At 45.4% G+C, this 22763-nt stretch overlaps 1 protein-coding gene across 5 annotated transcripts in view; it reads left to right on the top strand.

Moving 5' to 3' along the window:
- Positions 1-22763, top strand: part of LOC124479976 (kazrin-like) — a 97429-nt gene that overhangs the window by 9832 nt on the left and 64834 nt on the right. Inside the window, exon 1 of one of the 5 annotated variants that reach the window (XM_047038982.1) lies at positions 11514-11709. The exons of the other annotated variants lie outside the window; for them this stretch is intronic. Within the exon in view, the coding sequence (XP_046894938.1) occupies positions 11610-11709 (100 nt within the window). The 5' untranslated portion in view covers positions 11514-11609. Of the gene's footprint in view, positions 1-11513; positions 11710-22763 lie in introns of those variants that run through there. 5 annotated transcript variants of the gene reach the window in all.

Genomic DNA, 22763 nt, shown 5'->3' with positions numbered 1-22763 from the left:
TTTGAGTCCTGGAAGGTGGTCTGTGTTTAACATTTTAGCTCCCGGAAATACAAATTTAATGTTCTTCCTGAAAAACTCTTTCAGTTCCAATCTTCCTGTTTGGTCTGGTATAAATCAGTCATAGTCAGTGGTTAGACAACATAATAAAACTTCACATAACCGTGTACACAATGTATCTACACGCTTTTGGTGCTCACACTATTACTCTGGCTTCACAAACACACACACACACACACACACAAATCCATCTTTCCAAGATAAGCAAACCCCTAAAACGTAATCTAGTAGTTTTAGGTTTAGCCAGAGAGGCTGGTCTGGCTGATAGCACTGTGAGTCAGTGTATGGCACTGTAGTCTGTCCATCAGCAGGCAGTCTGTGAGGCCAGCTGGCACACACTCGGGCAGAGGGGCAGATTGAGCAGGGCTGGGTGGCATGGTAGCAGGTGGGTACTGCCATCAGGTACCTCGGTGCCTGCTGGCAGAGACCGCGTCTGCTCCGAAGCGTGTGACGGGCGGGATGGGCACTGGGCGGAGAAGGGAGGGAGGCCTCGTTTGCCAGGTGTGTGTCAACCCTGTGGTGCGTCAGACAAATTGGATGAAGCCTCCAGCAGCTTGGACGGACGGTGACTGTGTGAGGCTGACATATGAGGAGGGAAGGAGGAAGGGGGGAGGAGGGGAGGAGGAACAGGCAGAGAGTGGAGGGAGGGGGAGGGCCGGAGGAAGAGGGAGTGAAGGGGACACAGAGAGGACAGAAAAGGAAGGTGATGAGAAAGAGAGAGGACAAGAGCCCAAGGGAGAGAATAGAGGGAGGGGCGGAAGTTTAATATCTCAACACTAACTTGTTGAACTATCTTGGTATTAAACAAAAAAAACACAACACAGAGTTTTTCAACCTTTTTTTCAACCTGTCAGATTCCTCTGCCTCAAAAACATGATGCAGGTTAAAAGAACATTTGTGATAGTGCAACGTCTCCCTCCACTCAAATGAGCAACATTTGTTTGTCAGTCTGCCTCTCTTCTCTCCCGCCTTCAGGAGTGCACGACACAACAGCTGCCAAGGAATCTAGGACACTAAACTGCCATCCTTCAAATTACCGTTTCTTGTTTAAGCGCTAACACTCTTTAATTACTGAATGACGTGCTTTAAATTTCATCCATTGTGAAGCTCAAACCTTGTAGGGCGGTTACCAGGAGTGGAGTTATTTCCTGTCCTTAGTTTTTAAAAGGTATTCGACTCCTTGCTGATGGAGTAGTTAGTTAGTTTATAGCTGTACTTAACTTTGTTAGATTCTATTACCCAAAAAAATTGTACGTTTTAAAATAAAATCTGATAAGAAAATTCAAGAGGATTTGAAATATTGTGGGAAATGAAGTCGGTTGCCGTGGACATGAGATCTTTTGAAGGACATCAACCGTCAGGTAAACTTAACCGTTAGAATCGGTCGCATCTTTCATCCAATCACCACCGTCGCCCACAATGTCGACACAAACATTTCTCAAATTAAAGAAAAATAAAACAGACAGGTTGACACACTGGTGCAATCCTGACTGAACAGTATCTTAGTGAGGTGATTATTCTTTCAGAATGAGAATGTATTCTCAGTAAATACTGCTACGAACAGAACTGAATAAAGTTTGGAAAAGAATACCCTATTACAGGGTGTCAACTTGTTCACAGGCAGAAGTCTGTGTTTGTCTTTATCCTTCACACAGATTCCTTTTTCTCCTCAGTTCTCGTGTTATTGATCAATGACACACAACACTGCTGTGACAAACGTTTGTGTTGAGTCACTGTCTAACAGCGCAATAAAACACTTCATCTGACCCTACACGAATACAGTTTCTATACATTGTCATATGCCATTTTATAGGCTATTCAGCTATTTTACATATAATTATACTATATGATTGCCAAAAACGCTTTCTATACATCTACAGAACCATCACTGATTATGTGGTAGAATGACCAGTTTCAAACCTATAAACATTTACAGTTGACATTTTATTCATTTAGCAGACACTTCCAACCCTCAACTGAGTACAGTAAGTTCATACAGAAATTACAGCAAGAGATTAAAGATCAAAGTGCACAGTTCTACAATATTTCGGTGGTCAGAGTCAACACGCCACATCTCTAAGTAACCTTATTTCAGCTACCAGGCTCAGTGAACCAAGAGGAGTCCAGTACAGTTTGACAAATTGTGTGTCAGGGAAAGGTGTTATGTTGGGGTCAGTACATCTCTCTGACCTTTATTGAGCTCACCTGACCCTTGACCCGAAAGCCGGTTGACCTATCAACAGGGGAGGTCATCTCTTTGGTCACCCCAGTCACCAGGAAGTGCTGAATGTGTCACAGTGTCAGTTTTAAATCCCATTGGATCCCACCACCAGGAAATGGGGCAGCTGTGTCATCAATAGGAAGGGAGGGGCAAATAGCAGTCCTCAGAAACAGTGTTTCTCCTAAACTCAATGTGTTGCGACCTCTAAAACCCCAGGGCTGCTCAATTCTCTCTGACCCTCGGTTTGAAAAAAGCCATGTCAGAATTCAGTCCTTTTGACTATTTCCGGGAGGGAAAAATCTAAAGTTATGATAGACATGAGGATTATCATTTCTGATTTCACTGACATTTTTTCTAGTTTTGTTTCTCTCGGTCCACTAATCGTTCAAGTCCTGCATAACCCCTAGTCTTGCAGCTCAAAATAATAATCATTTTATGTTATGGATATGGCACTGCACATAGCAGTAGAACACAACTTGGAGATTACCCCTATAGCAAAGACTATATAAAGCACACACCCAGCCCTATTTGAGTTATAGCCCTTCATGTCTGCCCGAGATATGAAGGCTGTACCAGATCTGCTGTCAGTCTGGGAGCAGTCATGTAACTTCTCAGTGTGGAGAATCCACATTCTGCCAAAACGAGGGGTTCATCTGGAGTTCAAAGGAAGAGAGGTGAGGAAAAAGAGAGGAGACGGAGAGAATCCCTCGCTTTTCTCTCTGTGTCAGTCTCTTTTCCCTGACTGTGTCTTTCCTCAGATAAGAGTAGTGCATCTTGACAGGCTGCTAGTAGAGGCCATGTGTAGCAGTCGTATCACCTCTAAAAAGACTTTGGTTGGAACAAACGTGCTTTGAAGGATCCTGGGAGCCATCCCCTCAGGCTGGACACCAAACAACATCCTGGCTCCTGAACACTCCACATCCTCATGGACCAGACGCCAGCTGTGTATCAGCAATCGTCTGCGTTCCTCTGTTTTTATGCTACAGCAATTGATTTAGGCATTAACATAGGAAACAATTCGTAGGCCAGGGGCGATTCTAGAATCAGACCTTTAGGGGTGCTCAGCCCCCAATGAGAATGTGACATGAATACAGTGCCTTGCAAAAGTGCAAAACCCCCTTGCTAATATAAATCCCTAATTTCACTGGATAACAATTAATACAATTATTTATTATTATGCAAAATATTGAATGAATTAAAAAACTAGATGTCCCTTTCTTCATGAACTACCAGCATCAAATGATACAAAACTATATTTGTATTTTTTTACTATTATTTTTAGGGGTGCTGAGATGAAATTTAGGGGTGCTTGAGCACCCCTAAAAAGGGTCTAAAATCGCCACTGTTGTAGGCTTAGGGTTCAGGATTTAGTTTAGGGGGAATTCCATACAAGGTTGGACGCAAAAAACTGCATAGTAATCACTTGCGTGAAATACATCGTAGATGCCGAACTTGCATTTAGAAGTGAATTGTTTTAACGCATTAAATTGAGAATGGGCTGACACTACAAGACAGCGAGATTGGGAGACAGGGAGCAATGAAGAGAACATTCAAGCTATCCCTTCAAAAAGCCCAGAAATGACCACATTCTCTATAACCAATCTATCATACCACCAAGCTGTGACCATGAGGCAGATACGAGGGGGCCCGTTGAAATGAAGCGTCTTCTATCATCATAGTTCCCTGCAGGAGCTGAGGAGCTGAGGAGAGAGAGAGAGGGTGAGAGAGGGAGAGAGGGAGGGAGAGAGAGAGGGAGAGAGAGTGCAGATGAGCCAGAGATAAATCCTTCTGGTGTTGTGGGGAGCGTCACAGTGCATTTGTGTGGCCGGTGGAGTCTTCATTATTCTATTAATGTCACTTTATCAGGTTGAACTGGACCTGGAGGCAGGAGGAATCAACCAGATGCCAACATCCCTCCACCACACACACACCTCTCCATACACTCAAGGTTCTTCATACAGTACCCTCAAGGCAAACGCCAGCTCTCCAGTCCACAGACACACACACACAGAGACACTGTAGGGTGAATGGCTTGTGGGTTATTTGCTTTGTGAGATGGTGCACTCTGTCTCACAGCAGTGAGGAAAAGGAATCCTCCACCATTGTTAATTGACGTGGCTGGCTGTGGGTGGAATTGATTCCCGGTGCAGGCCATAAAGCACAATGGCGTGTCCTCTCTCTGTCAGGATCCATTGGCCCATTAAAGTGGATGGAGGCACATGCCATGAAGCTCATTTGGGTGAGTGGATATTAGGTCTATGTAATAGTTATAGTAAATAACCATTAGATTGTTGCTCCGTGTCTACTGCCAAAACTAACACGTCTGTAATCTCAAAAAGGCCGTCGGTGTAACATTGCAGTCTTCGTTTGCATGCAGGCAAGCACGTGTACCGATATAGTCTACTCTACAAAGTATTGGTAGCTGTATTGTTCACCCCACAGAGAGTTAGCTCATCATTTTCTGAAGCAATAAGCTCTTCTTACAAGATGAGATCAAAGTCATCCGGATCAGCCTAAAAGATCAAAGCGTTCTACAGCCTATACCTGACGTCTCACGCAAGCCTCATGCCACGTCGGTGTTCAATGACAAGATTGCCCTCCACCATTAAAGCCTGTAATACTAGCCAAATCCATAGCTTGAGGTTCGATAGAATTTCCTAAGCAGATTTTGAGTAGATCAGAGTAGCTACTAGGTAAACAGACCTGGTTGTGGGAGAGGTAGGGCGAGAACTAACTCTCTCTCTCTCTCTCTCCCTCTCTCCCCCTCCCTTCCTCCCTCCCCACACACATAATCAATCTTTGTGAAGACTGACAGGCCAGCCAGAGAAACGTCTGTCTCTCTCGCCCATGTTTGTTTCTATTAAGCTCAACACCCTGATCTCTCTCTGGGTTAGTGTGAGCTCAGCTTGCAGCTGTGGAGCGCTACGCTACCGCTACATGTCTCCTGAGATTACATTAATACTGTACATTTACCGACCTCCGTGTTACACTGGGGTCGAAACTTAGCGTTTGAGTGGAGTCTTCGTTCGCATGTGTGGTAGTATTGTCTGTGTCTTTGGGGTGCCTGATGGGTGAACTCATTCTAGTAACCAAACCAAGTAACCAAAAAGACTTTGGGGAGCAAATTAGAATGAAAAAGATGGTAACACCACATCCGAAGAAAGCAATAACCTTGTTTTCCTGTCAGTAGCAGAATTATTGTGTGTTGGTGATGTGATTGGACACTACATGAGTCACTGTCCACCATCTAACCATCTGTTGTATATGGAATGAATGTGGGTTCAGTCATTAGTACTGGGTCTGTATCCACCGTTCAGGTCACCATGGTCTCTAGTACTTCTCCACTGAGACTCCTAGATTTAGACCCAGGCATCGCATAGCTACCATATTCCACTCACACAATAGAGAGAGAGGGAGCCTGGGGAAAACTAGCTCAAGCTGTCAGAGCCAAAGTCACACCTTCATTGTCAAGCTTCATCTTCTCTTTCAATGACTGTAAGTGTGCTTTCTGACACGTTTAGACCATGCCTTTGGCCACTTTTTGTACATTATTGTCCCACTGAAAAAAAGCCCTTCGGCAGATAAAGGCATTCGGACAGGTAACCTTGAATATTGTGCACACAAGGGAGGAATGTGTTGAAGCTAAACACATTGAGCCTGGGAAAGACATTGGAAGTGTTTTGTTTATTTATGTTGCTCTTTGGGCATCATTGGTCAAAACGTCATATCATCATCCAAAGTGTTTTGCAGAAACAAATCCAGATTTTGTGCTGAAGTGCCATTTCAGGGCCACAGGTCGGCCTCTGCCCCCTAAATAGCCTACTGAACCATGTTCTCTGAATTGCAGCGCCAGATCAGAACATGGTTTGGGATTAATGACAGTGTTTCACGCTTTAGCCTCCAATCCTGCACTGCAATTATCACAGAGAAACGATAACAGCATCAAAGCTTCCGCCCACACGCCTTGGTACAGTACTGCTTGAGAACTTTATAGATGTTAACAGCCTGTAACAAGACTGTAGTGGCAGTATTTCGAGGGCTCTCAATCAACACGGAGCATAATTGTTTCTCTTTTCACCGATGCTAACGTCACGTTAAAGCTGCGCGGCTAACGCTAGCGAGACGCTAATCAACATTCCACCAGTGCGAACGAGCGTGTCGATAGAGGATATTATTAAGATGTGCGATAGCCGTCGGCTTACGGCTGAGCTGATGTATAAAACCAATGCTCTCATCGGAGAGAATAGTTGAGTTTTTCCCCTCTTATTAGGATTCCGAGGAGGTCACCGAGGCGCGCGGAGATGAGAAGGACTGATGAGAGGAGAGGCAGCGGAGGACCATAAATAGATCAGACCAAAGCATGAAGTCCAAACTACCGCTGGGCAAGGAGGGGGGCTAGAATAGGCCTCACGAGGATAAACGCACTAAATGGAGCTGTCTGTCTGAACTGGTGATAGAGAGGTGCACATGATACAAGCTAGCCATATAATTACGATAGGTTTGCTGTTTTGGTGACGGTGTTGGTTCGTGTTTGTGTGTAGATTCTCTTCATGGAAACCACAAAGCATATATTTCACAAAACGCTTTTGCTGTAGTATTTTGGGGGGGTGGGTTTCATCTTCAACAAAGTGAAGCCCAATGTGAATGTGAAAGCCCCCATCTGCCCCCCCCCCCCCCCCCCCCCCCCCCCCCCCCCCCACTCGTCTTTCTTATTTTCTCTCTCGCCACCTCCTCTTAGTTGTGCAATTCTGACTGTGATTAGGAGAGAGATAGAAAGACCCTTGAAGTGATTCCTCTATTTTCTGCTCCATTACCCAGACTCAGGGCCTGTGGCTGGTTTGCATCAGTAGTGAACTCCCGCCTGTTCTCCTCCATGCCCTTCGCTTCACTCTACCTCTCCTTTTATCTCCTCCTTTCTTCTCTTCTCTCCCACCCTGCTATGACTTCTCACGGTGCGGGCCTCGGCTCAACAGTCACTTGATGTCCACTTCAAAGTTTTGTTGGCTACGGGGGCTTTGAGCTGGACAAGTCTGTGTCTGTAACAGCACTGAGGATGGATGGCTAGCATAGGTCCTTTACACTTCATGCTCACCCTTCTTCATACAGTGGGGAAACTTCGGTCCTTGACTGGTTGCCAGTTTGCAGGTCGTTTTTAGTTATTGAGAATTCCTCTTCAGTACTACAACTTATCTTGTGGTACGGTACTTTACTCCCCAACTCTACCTACCCATCCTGAATGCTAAGGCCTCTCAAAACGAACCATTAGTGCAGTGGTTGCCCTTGTAAAACCCTGAGGATGGGTGACATTTACAAACATTCCCGGCAGTCTTTTCTTCTCTCCCTCTCTCTCTCTCCTCTCTCCCTCTCTCTCTCTCTCTCTCTCTCTCTCTCTCTCTCTCTCTCTCTCTCTCTCTCTCTCTCTCTCTCTCTCTCTCTCTCTCTTTCTCTCATCTCCCCGCCTGCTAACCTCTCCCTCTCTCTCTCTCTCTCTCTCTCTCTCTCTCTCTCTCTCTCTCTCTCTCTCTCTCTCAACTCCCCGCCTGCTAACCTCTCTCTCTCACTCTCTCCCTGTCTCTCTCTCTCATCCCCCCGCCTGCTAACCTCTCCCTCTCTCTCTCTCTCTCTCTCTCTCTCTCTCTCTCTCTCTCTCTCTCTCTCTCTCTCAACTCCCCGCCTGCTAACCTCTCTCTCTCACTCTCTCTCTCTGTCTCTCTCTCTCTCATCTCCCAGCCTGCTAACCTTTCTCTCTCTCTCCCTCATGCTCTCCATCTAGCCGGATACTCCCTCCTTTCGCTTCACCTGTCACTCTCTCACTTCTCTCCCTTCTTTTCTTTTTAACTCTCCTATCTCCGTCTCCTTCTGTCCTCTCCCCATGTCTACTCTTACCCCTTTCCTCTCCCTCTACTCCATTACCTCCCTCCCTCATTCTCTCCCTCCCATCCTTCCTTCCTCCCTGGCGTTTGTCCTGAGTGCAGATGAGAAGCAAACAGAGTGATGCAGTGAGGTAGAACTCTTTCCTCATCTGGTAATGAGCCTCCAAAGTTCCTGGCCAAAAGTACACCGTCTCTATGGAGACGGGGTAATTCTGTTGGCTGTTCCACCTCCTGGTGTCTTTGAAGGCCCAGACCAGGGTAAACAGAGTCAAGGTCAGCGTTTCTACGGTCTATTTCAGCACCAGCAACCAGTGCTAAGAGCAGAGCTGCAGCCTTCTGAGAATGTCCAGGAAGGATGCCTGCCTTTTAATCTTTTTTTTTTTTTGTGTTAGTGTGTGTGTCCAAGCAAGACCACCATCACTTTTAACACTCCTTCTCTCTTTGTTTGTTCCTCCTATCATCGCCATAGAGAAAGCTATTCCTGACCTGCAAATAACTTAGGGTAGCACCACTAGGTTCTCATTATAGAGTGATCTGTGTAAGAACCGCTTGACTGAGGTTTGTTCAAATGTTTGTTTTTTGGGGGGTGTTTTGGTTCCTCTGATCTAATATATTGTGGTGATAAATGCCCTGTTTGTCCTCTTGTAGCTGCCTGTTTTCAGTGCGTTGTTTCCCAGTCGCTTCTCCAGGCCTCCTCTCTTTACTGTTCATTTAAATTATTAATGTTTTAATGCCAGACTGGGTGAATAAGGCTTCCATGTCCACTTTGTTTTCTGCCCCCAAGCGTCTTAATTCACCTCCCTTCTTCAGTTAATGTGGTTGCATGGTGGTTATTCTATTGATAGTTCAATACACTAGTTTTGATACACAAAATACACTAGTTATCTCATATTCATTTGGAATGATGATGTAGTATCGTATCTACTGGCCAATCATGGGCACAGGATACAGGTACTTTGAAAGACAATGCTGGTTTTGGGGGTCAGGCATTATGTGACACGTTGGCCAAGTTCAAATCTCAAAAATGGGTATTAACATAAAAGTCGCTCATAGAAGTTGTTTTTAAATCTGTCACTATCCTGTGATGTGATGCTAATGTAGTTACAGAGTGTTTTCCTATCTTCCACAGTGTCCTTGGTCGTCCTTTCTAATCTGAAGCGTCGAGCTGTTGATTGGGTCTGAGTTCTAACCCAGCACAGATGGTATTTGCACTGTGAGATGAGACGGATTTCTGAGGTTTACTGCAATCTACAGTGCAGCAAAGGAAGGAGAGGGGATATTGGAAAAGAGAGATGGGGGGGGAGAGGAAAGAAAGAGACAATCTGTGTTCGAGATGGTGTGAGCAGGAAAGGGCATTGCGCAGATACCTATACAGACTTTGTCCCATGCAAAACCACCCTCTTTCTTCCCCACATCAGTCTGTAATGTTACTGTTGCCGTATAGGAATTGTGTCAAATGAACCCACGTACAGCACACGTAATTAAAGGCATGACAAATTAGTTTAAATGATGTGTAGTGATTAGCCATGAAGCACCCCCATAATAAGTGACACTTAATCTCCTGCACGGCCGTTAAAACTTTGTCTTTTCTTTTCATACTTATCTTATCCTATAATTGCCAGGCAGATAGAATCAGCTGGAAACTAACTGAACTAATTGAATTGTGGAAAGTTACCGTGATGAACGGTAGGGCAGCGATGTGTTGGTTCCCTCTATCAGTCTCAATTAAAACTTAGAAGAGGCCATTGCTTCTTAATCCATGATCATTAAAAAGTGTCTGGGCCTCTGTAGATAGAGATTAAGTGTTCCTTGCCCAATCACACATCCTGGCCACACCGCTGCAACTTTTAATGAACTACTTGAAAACCCATTGTTTCTGTTTGGTTTCTATTAGGTCTGCTTTGTACTACAACAGAAACAGTTTGTCAGTCAGCCAGCACACTGATGCACCAACCTCCTCTGCACCACCGGGCCTCCCACTTGCCTCCGCCACCCTGCGAGACAGGCCAGTCTGCAGGAGGACCACTCCTATCATACCCTGCTCTGCCAGCGGTGATGGATCGCTCCTAAAACATCCAGCGCCAAGAAAAACAAAGCAAGCACTTAGGCTCAAAACTGCCTGGTGTTCTGGCCCTGCCCTCTCTGGTATAAATCTTCGTAGTGCCTCCAAAGTGCCTCCAAAGAGAGCAGCTATTTGTTTCACTTTGCTCTGCGTCTGAGGATGCTGCCTGGAGGCTGGGCATATTGACCTGGCCTAAGGGGAGGCTCTCAGGCTGTCTGGAGTGGGAGGACAAGGCAGAGGAAGGATGAATAGTGTCATGTTCCCGAGTGAACCTGTTCAGTTGCTGTGTGATTACGTTCAGACTGTTACAGAGCGCTGGTTGTTACGCATCCGGTTCGAGGGAGTGTTATGTTTGTATGCGGTTGAATGGCTGATGGGGACTAGCACGTGTGCACGTACACACATGCACACAACTCGTGAGACAGCAAGTCAGAGGTCAAGGGAAATGGACCAGGTCTGTTGGGTCATATAGACTGTGACTCAGACATTTGCGGGACATTTAGTCATTTACATTTAGTCATTTAGCAGAGGCTCTTATAGTAAGTACAGGGACATTCCACCCGAGGCAAGTAGGGTGAAGTGCTTTGCCCAAGGACACAACGTCAAATGACGTTCGAACCAGCAACCTTCTTATTAAAAGCCCGATTCCCTAACCGCTCAGCCATCTCACCCCCTAGTACGCAGTGTACTATTCCAGGAGGATGTTGACTTTTGCGCAACCTGACGAAGACCCTGCAAAGCCTCCCAACCCATTTTCAATCCCTCCCAACTCTCAAACCTTTCCAACATCGCCCTAAAGATCAACATCACCCGTCAGCCAGCTGTCAGCCCAGCTAGAAATCTGAAGATGGGTGTCTGCTACTATTATCCACCTGCAACCTCCTACGCACACACACACACCTGCACACACACTTCCCCTACACACCTCCCAACATCAGCTGACTGCTGTGTCTGGGACCCAACTGGGTTGTAGAGTCTCTGTATGGTCAGAGGGAGACGTGTCTGTGCTACTCATGATATGAACTGTTTATCAGAGACACTTATTGTCTATGCAGGCCCCCCCCCCCCCGTGACCCCCTCCAGACCGAGTTACCATGACTTTGACCTCCCTAAACGCTGTCTGACATACAGCATGAGAGCAGCTCCCTGGCTGTGCGTGTGTGTGTTCTAGACAGATAAAGGGTGTGTCTTGAAAAGGAAAGGGAGTACTGGGACCAATCAGGATGGCGGACACACACACATACTGTACGCACACACACACACGCGCAGATTAACAGGGTAATCTGCATCGCTCATCTGGGATGAATGCGGTGAGAGGGGCACAGCTGAGCAAACAGCAACAGTAGGAGGTAGGGAGCGGAGGTGCGTGAGAGAGAGAGACAGAAGGAACAGGGGGATGATGGAGTTTTCGTCCCAGCACAGCGGTGGGAACCGGTTGCCACGTTGGATATGTATCACACCACAGCCTGGGGTGACGGGAAACCGCAGAGCTGACGGTAACAGCCAACAAACAGTTACGGTAGTGGGGCTAGCTTGAGCTCTATCAGGGTATACAGTAACTATCCATTGTTTAAGAGAAATTTCCAACTGAAAAGACTGATAAGAGTTTGGAAAGCGGGCTGGACTTTGTAGTCAACTGGCAGTCTGAAAGAGAAATGTTTTAAAGTGCTAAATGTCTTGAAATACCCTGGTTAGAGAAGCAAAGATGTGGTTTATTTTTTTCTTCTTTTGCTACTTGTGCACAGTAGATGGGGTCGTTTTCGTTTTCAGTATGGGCATAGTAGTTGTGATATTACGCTACCGCTGTGTCGCTGTGCTACCATTAGATGGACAGATGGCCTGATCTTGATACGGTCAGTTATAAACTGTGGATCACGGTGTTAGAGAGATAACATTGATCCCCACATTACGCCTGCAGTCAATTCTAATAGGGAATCGATGTGGCCATTGTTTTGATTAACACATTGTGTGCGTATGCGCTTGTCTGCTAGTAACTAAACATGGTCAGTAGGTTAAAATCGGTTGGGAAGTTGTTACAGGAAAAACTGTTAATAAACAGGATGTCCATGTTTTAATATTTGATGATGTGCGCTCTTAAAAGGAATTGTGTTAACTGTGGCTCGCAACTAAGCTTATGCCCTTTGGCATGACAAAAAATTGAAATGTCTGAATTAATAGTGAGAACAAGAACTCAGAACAATTTACCGCTTGTACTTGAACTAAATTGAATTGTAGCGTTTAAAATCCACTTTGGTAGAATTTTCTCAGGGGTATCAGCTTATGGCCTCGCTTTGTTACAAAGCAAGGCTCTAATTTAGAATGCTTTTTCATTTAAACCTTTTCAACGCTGTTTAAAACTTACATAATTACCAAGCGAAAAATGAACCATGTTCCTCCTGTCTCATTCTCATGCTGACATTTCTGGGACTAAATTATTCGAGCTGAACATTGCTCTCGGAAATATATTGAACTGCGATGGAAAACAACTGAAAGAAATGCCAAACTTTCTTTGATTATTTCTTATTGTACAGTACTTTCGACATAAAAAGGCTGTTTTCTCCAACCTAGTTTTCCCACATTCTTTTGAAGCTTACTGCGATGAAGTAAGCAAGAGTTTATGTCTGTAAATTGCTAATGTTAATGCTACCACGGCTACTAACTAGCTACAAACAGGTTTTTAGTTGCAGGACCTTGGGTAGTTGCCTAGCAACCCTATCCCATAGGCAGGCAAGGCAGTGTTTTTCTGGTTCAAAGCGAAGGTTGTTGAAACATTCCCGTGCCCGGGGTAGGTCATCTCATCTATGGGACACCTGCTGCCCTTACTGAATCACCGATAGGCTACCTTAACGGACACACACGGTCAGTATGTAGCCTACTTTCATCCATTGAATAACTTAAACTTGTAACCTTTAATCTAAACCTCCGACAGCATAAACACGTTCATTAGTGTTATTAGCACTTACAGCTAGCACAAGTTATTCAGCACTTACAGCTAGTTTGTCTCACAGCATGGTCCAGGGGGCACTGTTAGAGTGATAATAAGGGTCTTTGTGAAACCCGTTGTTATCTGGTCCAAAAACCTACCATGAACATCATTAAAAATAGGCTAGGGTGTGTGGCAGTGTGTATGCGATTCTGTGGGAGTAAAATCAAGTACACAGTGTAGAAAGGTAGGATTACTATAGGCACCTCTGTGCCATCTGTCAGTAACTCTGATGTCTTTTACCTTGAGAAATCATGCCAATCTGACTCAAGGCCTTCACCAATCAACTAAAGCTCTCATTTATCTCCTGCCCTCCACACCCAGTCTGGACTGCATTGCCAGAGGCTGTGAAAATACACCTGAAAGCTCCTCTCATGGCATGCCAACTATTGTATTGTACTATATTGAGACTAGTTGACACTAGTCTAGACTGCCAATGTTAACAGACTTGTGTGTACACTCAATATGAGAACACAAAACATTGTATTCTGATTTAAGCATGTCACGTGTATATATTTATAAGGATCACATGTTTAAAGTGCACACATAGAGTACGGTGACAACAGATGACCTCATGTCCTGTTTCTTCGCTATTTGCTGTCTCATTGGCACCTCCTCACCTCCCAGATTGGGTAGCCATCTGAAAGTGGGTCCTGTGTTATCAGTTTTCCCTGCTTCCCTCGGCTTTGGTCGTTCTCTGCAATTCTGCCAGCTGCCTGCCAGAGTCTCGAGGGATCCTGCTTGTTAAATCAAGGTTAAATAAAATCAATTCAGAGGCCCACATAATTAGACCTCCAAAATTGTTAATTAATCAGAACTCTGGAGAGAAGGGATGATGGTGGGGGCTCGAGGGTCTGAAGGTGGGGGGTCTTGCTCTCTCATGAGGGACTGTGTAGTGTGTGTGTGTGCTTGCAGAATGTTGTGATTGTACCAGACACTCTTGCTTGTTAATTGCTGACGAGCAGGTTGGAATCTGTTTTTTTGAATGGGTAGTTTGGGATCCTCCCTGAACTTTTGTTTGAGGACTATAGGTTATTTTGCTTGAGTTTCAAGAGGGTGGAGGGAGGGAGGGATTGAGAACCTGTCCTCGAAAGGCCTTCCTCTTTTTGTCAAGTAAGCTTTCCTCAGCCCATCATATTCCAAGTCCAAATTCAGCTTCTTCAAAGTTCAACAACACCACGGAAACTGGAGCAAGTTTTGACTCAATTAGGAATTTAATCCAGCTAAATACGTCATTTTTAACAACGAGACGACTCCCGAGACCCGATTTCCATTCTACATGAACTCTGCTGTCGTTTAGAGTTGACTGTCCAGAGGCCAACGCTCACCCCAACTATTTCTGCTCTTCAGGACTCAAACAATAACAGCTCTGTTGACCCAGCAACAAAATTGAAATACATTTTCTGTGACAGAAAAATGAGTCATTTGAAATTGTACCAATGTCTGTGCTTCTTTTAGTTGGCCGCCTGGGAAATAGCTTTGTCAGGCCTTTTTAGCGGGATCCTTAAAGATTATATTTCCCCACATTTGCTATTTTGGAAGAAGAATAGACTGAATGCGGCATAAAAGGCTTGTGTCAGTTGTCCCTCCTGAAGGTTTGTGGAAGGTAGGGTGTGGGTCAGCGGACTACTGAGATGTGTTTAAGTTCTTTAATCGCTATAGATCTGCCGAACACAGCATAAACAATAGACTGTACTGCGGCATTGCAGGATGAAACTTTCCTTCATGAGGCATAGCGGGATTCGAACTCGCCACGCTGTGTTCACGAGGCACAGTTGTTCATGCGCAGGACTGTGTGCACACATCACTGCCCGCTCTGTCACATCTGCTGACTTGCACTTTCACTTACCAGTAATGACTGCAGTCCATGAGTGACAGTCCTCACACAAACTCCATGCATTATTTAGATATCGAGGCTGGATGGGTAGACACTAAAGTGCCTGTGCTTCTCTCCCTGCCCTTTCCTCACTCCCACACCACCCGCCGTGGGGCTGGGGGCAGCGACTGGCTAGCCTAGCTGCCGGGGCAGCTATACCACGGCTTGACTCCTTTGGGACCTCCGAGGCTCTTTGCTAATGCTCCAGCTGAGCCTTAGCTTTCATGGTAATCGCCGTCATTAGCCTTGTGTCGCACAAGCAGCTTGCAATTCTGTTTGGGAAGGCTTTTCTCTTTGTTCTAGTGTTGGGGGTATCATTTAGAGCTAACTTTAGCATTATACAAAGAAGCTAATGGGCTAATATGACCTGGTAATTAGCCAATTGAATGGAGCTTGTTTGGTGGCGAGGATATGCTTTGTTCATTGCCCTTTTCTGTGTACAAAGCCACTCTCAAGAGGCTGTGTGTGTGCGTGTGTTTTTGTGTGGTATAAAGTCTACGGGCGCGTGTGTGTGTGTGTGTTGTAGGTAATGGTGCCACTCGGGGGGCTAGTTAATAAGGCACTCATTTGTTAGTGCAATCACATGCTAGTTTAGACCACCCGCTTCCCTTGGCACAAAATCAAGCCCTCCTTCGAAAGGGGGCGTGTTCCAATCGCATTAGCCCTGCATCTCCTCTGCCACGGCCCTGTACACTGATGAGGGTACCGATACCCCAGCTGCCACTTCCACAGACCAGCTTTAACAACGCCATTCATCAGACATGCGGCGCTCGTGTACTCCGCCTCTTTTTCGAACCCCTCCCTCCTGTCAGTTTTCTTTGAAATATGCTAAGATGGCTCATTTATAAAGACAGATCGACTTGACGCTTGCAAACCGCCGTTAGCGTGGATAATGTTGGACAGATGCTGCCGCGAGCTCAAGCTGTCCTGTGGACAGTTTCCCTGAGATATGTAGCCTAGAGGAGTGTGAGTTAGTGAGTTGTAGAGGAGCTACAAGCAAGCTTACCTCAGATGTCACAATGTTGTATTTCCATATAGACCTAATGTGTCCAAAACCACAGTATTCACAGAACTTGGGTAGTGAATTGTAGACCCTTTACCCGTGTGTTTTTCCTCAGTGTGTCGAAGCTGATAAGAGTTTTCACACCCTTGGGTACACTGTTTAAACACACAGCTCTAACTGTGTGTGTGTGTGTGTGTGTGCGTGCGTGTGAGAGAGATCAGCATACAGTAGCCTCATATATACTGCAGTGTGGTAGTTTCTGGTTAGATCTCTATCTGTGTTTCTCAGGCAACAGCACCTATTCTTGTCTCTTTTCTGTTCCCTCCTCACCAACAGGAACGTACGTTGTCATTACAGTTTGATCGGCGCTTTCTGTATTTGTCGTGCACAAAGAGAGAATGCCATCACAAAAGCAATCAAAGGACACGAACTTTCGGCAAATGAAACAACGTATTTTGGCTATGGCCTTATTTGATCAAGCCGTCAGGCAAGTGAGAGCGAACCATCACAGATCATGGGAGATTTGACAGGAAGCCGACAGCTGGCAGTACAGTATCAGATCTTCTGTGTCTACCCGTCCGATTCCTGATAACACAGATCCTGTGATAAGCTGCCAGCAGCGCCACGGTGTTACTCACAGAGCTGTCCCTCCGTGGGCCTTTCCAAGTACGACAACGCTGTCATTGTGTACCAGATGGCAACGTTGGCGTCGCAGAAGGGCATCGCATTTCCTCAGACTCGACGCACTCGTCGTTTTCTGCTCCGAACACACCTAGGCCAGTCAAGGTTGTGGCAATCGAGTGTGCTGCGAGTGTAGCCGGTGTGTATCAGTTAGAACTCACTCCTCAAGTATATGACAGCAATGGCGGAGCCAGGGGGTGGCCAGGGGTGGCCACGGCCACCCCCCGTAGAATCTCGGCCACCCCATTGGCCACCCCAAGCACCACATCAGAGCGGTTAAAAGTTTTGACGGCTGTGGAAAAATGCGGAACCTTTCTCGCACCGCTAGTACACTGTCGGACACTTGTCGCCATAAACTGAGGACATCTCTACTATAAAATAGAGTACCTTACTGTCATTGCATATCTCTACAACCATTGTTCGACTCAGTCGTACAATACAAAAAAAAACACAAATAGCAATCGGTAAATCAACACAGTTTAAAACCAAGTATGAATACAGAATAAGTGTATTCTTTTTTTTCACCTGAATTCCGAATAATGTTGAGATGTTTCCTATATGTGTCTTAAATAGCTCTGCATCGCCTGGTGAGACACATGCTTGCCACCCAAAAATTATCACTGGCCCCATCCTGGCCACCCCAATGGAAATTCCCTGGCTCCGCCACTGTATGACAGGCCACCCAAGTTAACGAAGAGCTAGCTTTTCGTTGGCGTAGCTGGTAGTGGTCGCGCTTGGAAAGTCAGAGGTGGCGTGTTTCGATCCACAGTGAGGGAAGAACATCGGTCCGTATATCTCTGACACAGCAAGACCACGCCTGTTATAACTGGTGGCATAATACACAACGCACGATGAGTACCAACAACTGCTACACCATGGGCGTAGGTTTAGGGGGGGACGCTAGGTACTAGTCCCCACCAATATTTTAAGATTACGAAATTGTCCCCACCAATATTTTAGCGAACTCCTTTGTGCTGCAATTTGGATCCATTCAAAAAAATATATAATTGCACAATATATTTGCAAATCTATACTCGTATTTATTGTTCGTCGCCCAGAAAAGTGAAAAATTAATTTCCAAGTTAACCAATGCGCTCTGAGCCTGCGAGACAAGATGCCGGGCAGTTTCCCTACCAAAGCTGAGACCAAACCTTCGCCCTCGCGCTACACAAATAATTTGTTGTGTAGTGTAAACTTTGTTTTTTGGGGAGTGACAATGGGTTACTCTGCATGCAGTGGGAATGTGTTGTTGTGTGTCTCTGGAACAAAGCCTGCCCTTATGGCTCTCAGACGTTTTCAGAGGAAGGCCTTTTTTAAGAGGTAGAGTCCAGAGGACTGTGGAGAAGAGATGATTGAGAGGATTATGCTGGGCACACAATGGCCTCAGCCCAGGAAAGGGCCTTGTCATCCATGACACTAAGATGTCAGCCCAACTGATGGTGTTCTCACGTGGAACGTTTTTGTCTGACATTCTAGACAAATCTATCTGTTCTGCTCACATCGGAGCGATGCAAGAACAGTACACGCTGATCCAATCCAACGCTGAATTTGAAATTTATTGTTTGGAGGATAACCCCTTGAGATGCAGCATCTCGTTTTCGAGGGGGTCCTCAAGACACAAGACAAAGACAAATACATGCACATTCAAACTCGCTCAAGTTCCCCCACTCCCAGACCTCACCCACCCCACCGACTCTTTATTGAATACAAATTGTAATATTGAGAGGTATATATACACATATACACATATACATACATATATATGCACACATATACACAAACCTTCACCCGTACACACGTACAATATTTATACATAAAAATAAAAAAAAGAAAAAAAGAAAAAAAGAAAGAAAAGTCCAGTCAAACATGAGCAAAACATTTACAGCGATAATTTGCTTGTAAGTGATTATAAAGGGATATTTTGAAGGAGTGCAAAGAAGTGATAGATCTTAGAGACCCTGGTAGGCTATTCCAGTCTGAGGGGGCTTTAAATTTAAAGGCACGAGGAATGAGGAAATTAGTTTTCTTTGTTGTGATGTATCTTTTTCTTTGGAGAGGTTTTTTGATGTTGGATGCCGTGGCGATGTTCAAAAGATAAATGTAAAAGACATTCCCTCGCTGTCACAGTCCTTGACTGAATAAAAACACAGCCCGACAACAATGAGGAACCTTGCTTCAAATAAAGTGTCTTGAGGTTTGACGGGGACATCACCACACGAGCGGTCACTGCTTTCTTCCTTTCTGTCTTTTAAGTATAATTCTCTCAGATCTGACTGTGCCTTTCATGAAAGGGAGACAATATTTCCTGTCGTTGGAGTCCATTGTTATGGAAATCTTTTTTTCTTTTTTTTCTTTTCCGGGGGGGGGGGGGGAGTGGTGGTTTAGTTGGACTTCAGTTAACTTTTCTCATTTGGTCTCTTTTGTGTTGTGAACATAATAAAGTGTCAGACGAATTTTATGAAAGACTTTCATTATGACAGCTGGTTGGGAGGACTGTAAATTGGATTAAATGTGCATACCTTTTCCCTTAAGCCTGACAATTTGTGGAATACGTTTCTGTTGTGGTTAAAAAAGTCCAAATAGGCCTATATCCTGGACACATAGTAAATTAGAGTGGAGCTAAAATAATGTTTGCCAGGCAACTTTTTGTTATTTCACATAGTAACCATGAACCAACGCTGCTTTAACAAATGCATGTCCAGATTCCAGACAGATTTCGTTAAGTTAATGAGAAACATCTTCCTTTCTCCACCTTGCAGGTGATTGTGGTACCAGTCACATCCTCCAACACCGACACACGGAGAAACGAGGGGCCGTTTTGCGACCAGACGAGTGTCTGGGTACATTCTCAATCTAATTTAGACGATAATTAATGTCGGGGCGCTTCAGGAGCCAGCTGGGTCTTCCTCTGGCCCCGAGTCTGGACCTTGGAGGGGCTTAAACATCCCTCAGGGCCGCCGCCCGAAATCAATGCCTCCTATCTGGAGTGCAGCTGCGGCTTGCCTACACACATTATCTCTCCCCGCGCTGAGATGCCGGCTGCCTTATTGAAATAAATGACCGTTCACAGAAACAGCTGGAGGGTGTAGACTGGAGAAGTGGTGCATCTCGACGTGAAGTACGATGTTCTCAGTACTGTGTCAGGGTCGTGTGTGATTGTAGGCCTATGAGCGTTTGTCATTTGTGAAGATGAGGATAATTGTCGTCCAGTCATATTATCTGTCTTGCTCTTGGCCGCCTGTCTCTCTCTCTCTCTCTCTCTCTCTCTCTCTCTCTCTCTCTCATATGTACTTCTCACTCATTGGCACATTCTGTCTCCTCTATCTCTTCCTCTCTCCATCTATCTCCCCCTCTTTCTTACGTTTGCCTTTTTTTTACCCACTTCCTTTCCCCTCTCTCTAACAGTATATACTGTACATGTCTCTCTATCTGTCTTTTTCATGACCCATTGTCCTTCTCAGATAAAAGCTTCACAGAGTGACAACACAGGAAGAAGCTTGTGGCAGCTCCCAGCCTCCTCCGTGTGTCTGGGTTTGACACACACACTTGCACACACGCACACACACACAGAGTGTGGTAGTCGGGCCTTTGTGAACGGGTGCCAGGCTAGAAAGGGCTAATCGCTCCTCTTAAACAGCATTAGAGCAGATAATACCACTTTATCATCAGAGCCGCCCTCCCCACCCTCCCCTCGCTTCCCTCCTCGGCATCTCTCAGCCCCACCCTGCTCCTCACGATGGCTGCTGCTGCTCTCCTACCACTCTTAGCCTGGCAGGAGTCTCCAAGTGCTCCATTGTGCTTTCAGAGTGATTAGGGGAGATCGGCCGTCTGAAATGTCAAAGGGAAAACCAGAGAGGAATCCGTCGTAAAGCCACTGTGTTTTTAGGGTTAGCGTTAGCATTAGCATCGTCTTTAAATATACAGTTCAGGTCATGTGACCAGGAGCAAGTCCCAATGCTGCTTTAGTGTCTTCTCGTTGTCCTTCCATAGCTACTTAATAATGTATAAAGATGTCTGGAGAGAAGATTGCTGCCTTTGCTGTTTGTTCCCTCATCACCTGTTGCTGGACATCATCTGCTGCTGCTGCTGCTGGAGCGAAAGCCTATTGTTGATGTGTTTTTCACGTAATCACATAAGCATCCTAGTCTCTTATTCTCTCTGCTTGTCCCATCATTCTAACAGCCCTCCACAAACAATCAATGCGCAGTCTTATTACTGGCCCCGAGGGAACAAAGATGCTACATTCGTCAGAGACGCTAAGATAGCCTGCCAAAGTCCCCTATCATCACCCATCAGTCAGTACGCTTAGCCAAGGCGGCCATTTTGTCATCCATCATAACCTGATGCTGCTCACATCAAAGCAGAACGTCCAACCCTTCCCTCGCCAACCGTAATGGCCGCCCCCCGGCCGCCGGGGGTAAATAAGACTGATTTATAGTTTGTGCTTGAACTGGCACCTCAGCATCGATCTGTGTAATGTGTTACATTGCTTAACCTTAGTGGCAGCGTGGAAAGAGAAGGCATCGACTTCTCCGAACAGCCCATTAAACTGAGCAGTGTTGTCAGGTTGTTCTCTTGCTGGCCTTTGCTGTGCGAGGATGTTCCCTTGGTGGATGTTCCCTGTGGTAGCCACAGTTCGGGCTTATGGGAGTTGTAGTTCTTGGATTGTGTTGACTACAATAACCACTGCCAATAACCATTACATCAGAACATAATTACGCTTCGCTATGCTTCGGAATGAACGCTTAACCTCAGATTGGCTTTCTGATATTGATGTCGTACCGTCAACCTCTGTTGATGTTTCAAAAAGCAATTTGCTGAGCAAATTTGCCCTCTAATAAATTAGAGATGGAGAACAAACTGTTTGGCATTTTAGAGGAATTTATACTGGATAATCACAAACCCAGTTTTAGAGTATAAACACATTGTTTTTGTGTACCACAATGTAGCAAATAAGTATTTGTAGTACTGGCAAGTTGTATCAAAATAAACGGACTCTGCAGGGATCAATCCATGTGGTTGCCTAGGTTACTAAGGTGAGACAATGCAATATTTGTCTTGTAATGCATGAGCTCATGTTTGAACTCATACAATCAATGCATATTCAATTTCATATCAATTCTAGCTCATTCTCCTAAACTTGTGATTAGTTCTTTGAAAGGGCTATTCATTTTCATGAAGAAAAAGATTTTCTGTGCCTTCAGGCTTCTACTTATTGAAGACATGAGCAACATTTAAAAAGTCTCGCAAACTTCATGGCTTTTCTGGAGAATGTGTTTTCTCTTCCACACAGGAAACACCCAGTTCTTGCCAAATGGATCTGACCAGAGTTTCAACAGACAATATTGCTCTTTTTTTTTTTTACTTGTTTATCAGCCGCATGCATGTTTTCCACTGACTCACACACACACACACACACACACACACACACACACTTACATAAACACTGGACACACACTTACAGAGGAACCAGTGGGCACCTGCTCAAGAACACCTTCTGTCTGAGATGATCCCACCATCACTGAAGACTTTAATATTTGATGGTGTGTTTGTGCTTGTTACACCCTCTCTTGTGTGGATGGGGCTCCTGAATTCTGGGAACTCAAATGAGAACAAAGAAGTGTTAAGACTGTGTCTCTCTCTCCCTCTCTCTCTCTTATCCCCTAGCCAATTGTTTGGAAAGTCCGTAAGGATGTCAGTGGTTTTCAAACACTTCATGTTTTTCTCTCAAACTTCACAAGATGATGTTTCTGCCCCTGTCAGCGTAGCTATGGTTTGATCAACATACCTGTGTGTGTGTGTGTGTGTATTGTTACACCCTGTGTCCATCGAGTCCAAAGCCGTTAGCAATGCTTTGATACGTGATTGACAAAAACAACAGACAGAGACAACAAAGCAGAGACTAAACTATGGTATATCCAAGCAACCTGCTGACAGTTTGGTTGCAGAAATCGATGGAGGGGTGGGGGGGGGGGGGGGGGGGGGGGGGGCAGGATGTTGTGACTGC

Source organism: Hypomesus transpacificus, chromosome 2 (genome assembly GCF_021917145.1).
Source record: "Hypomesus transpacificus isolate Combined female chromosome 2, fHypTra1, whole genome shotgun sequence".
NCBI lineage: Eukaryota > Metazoa > Chordata > Actinopteri > Osmeriformes > Osmeridae > Hypomesus > Hypomesus transpacificus.
This window is presented reverse-complemented; position numbering and strand designations above follow the sequence as displayed.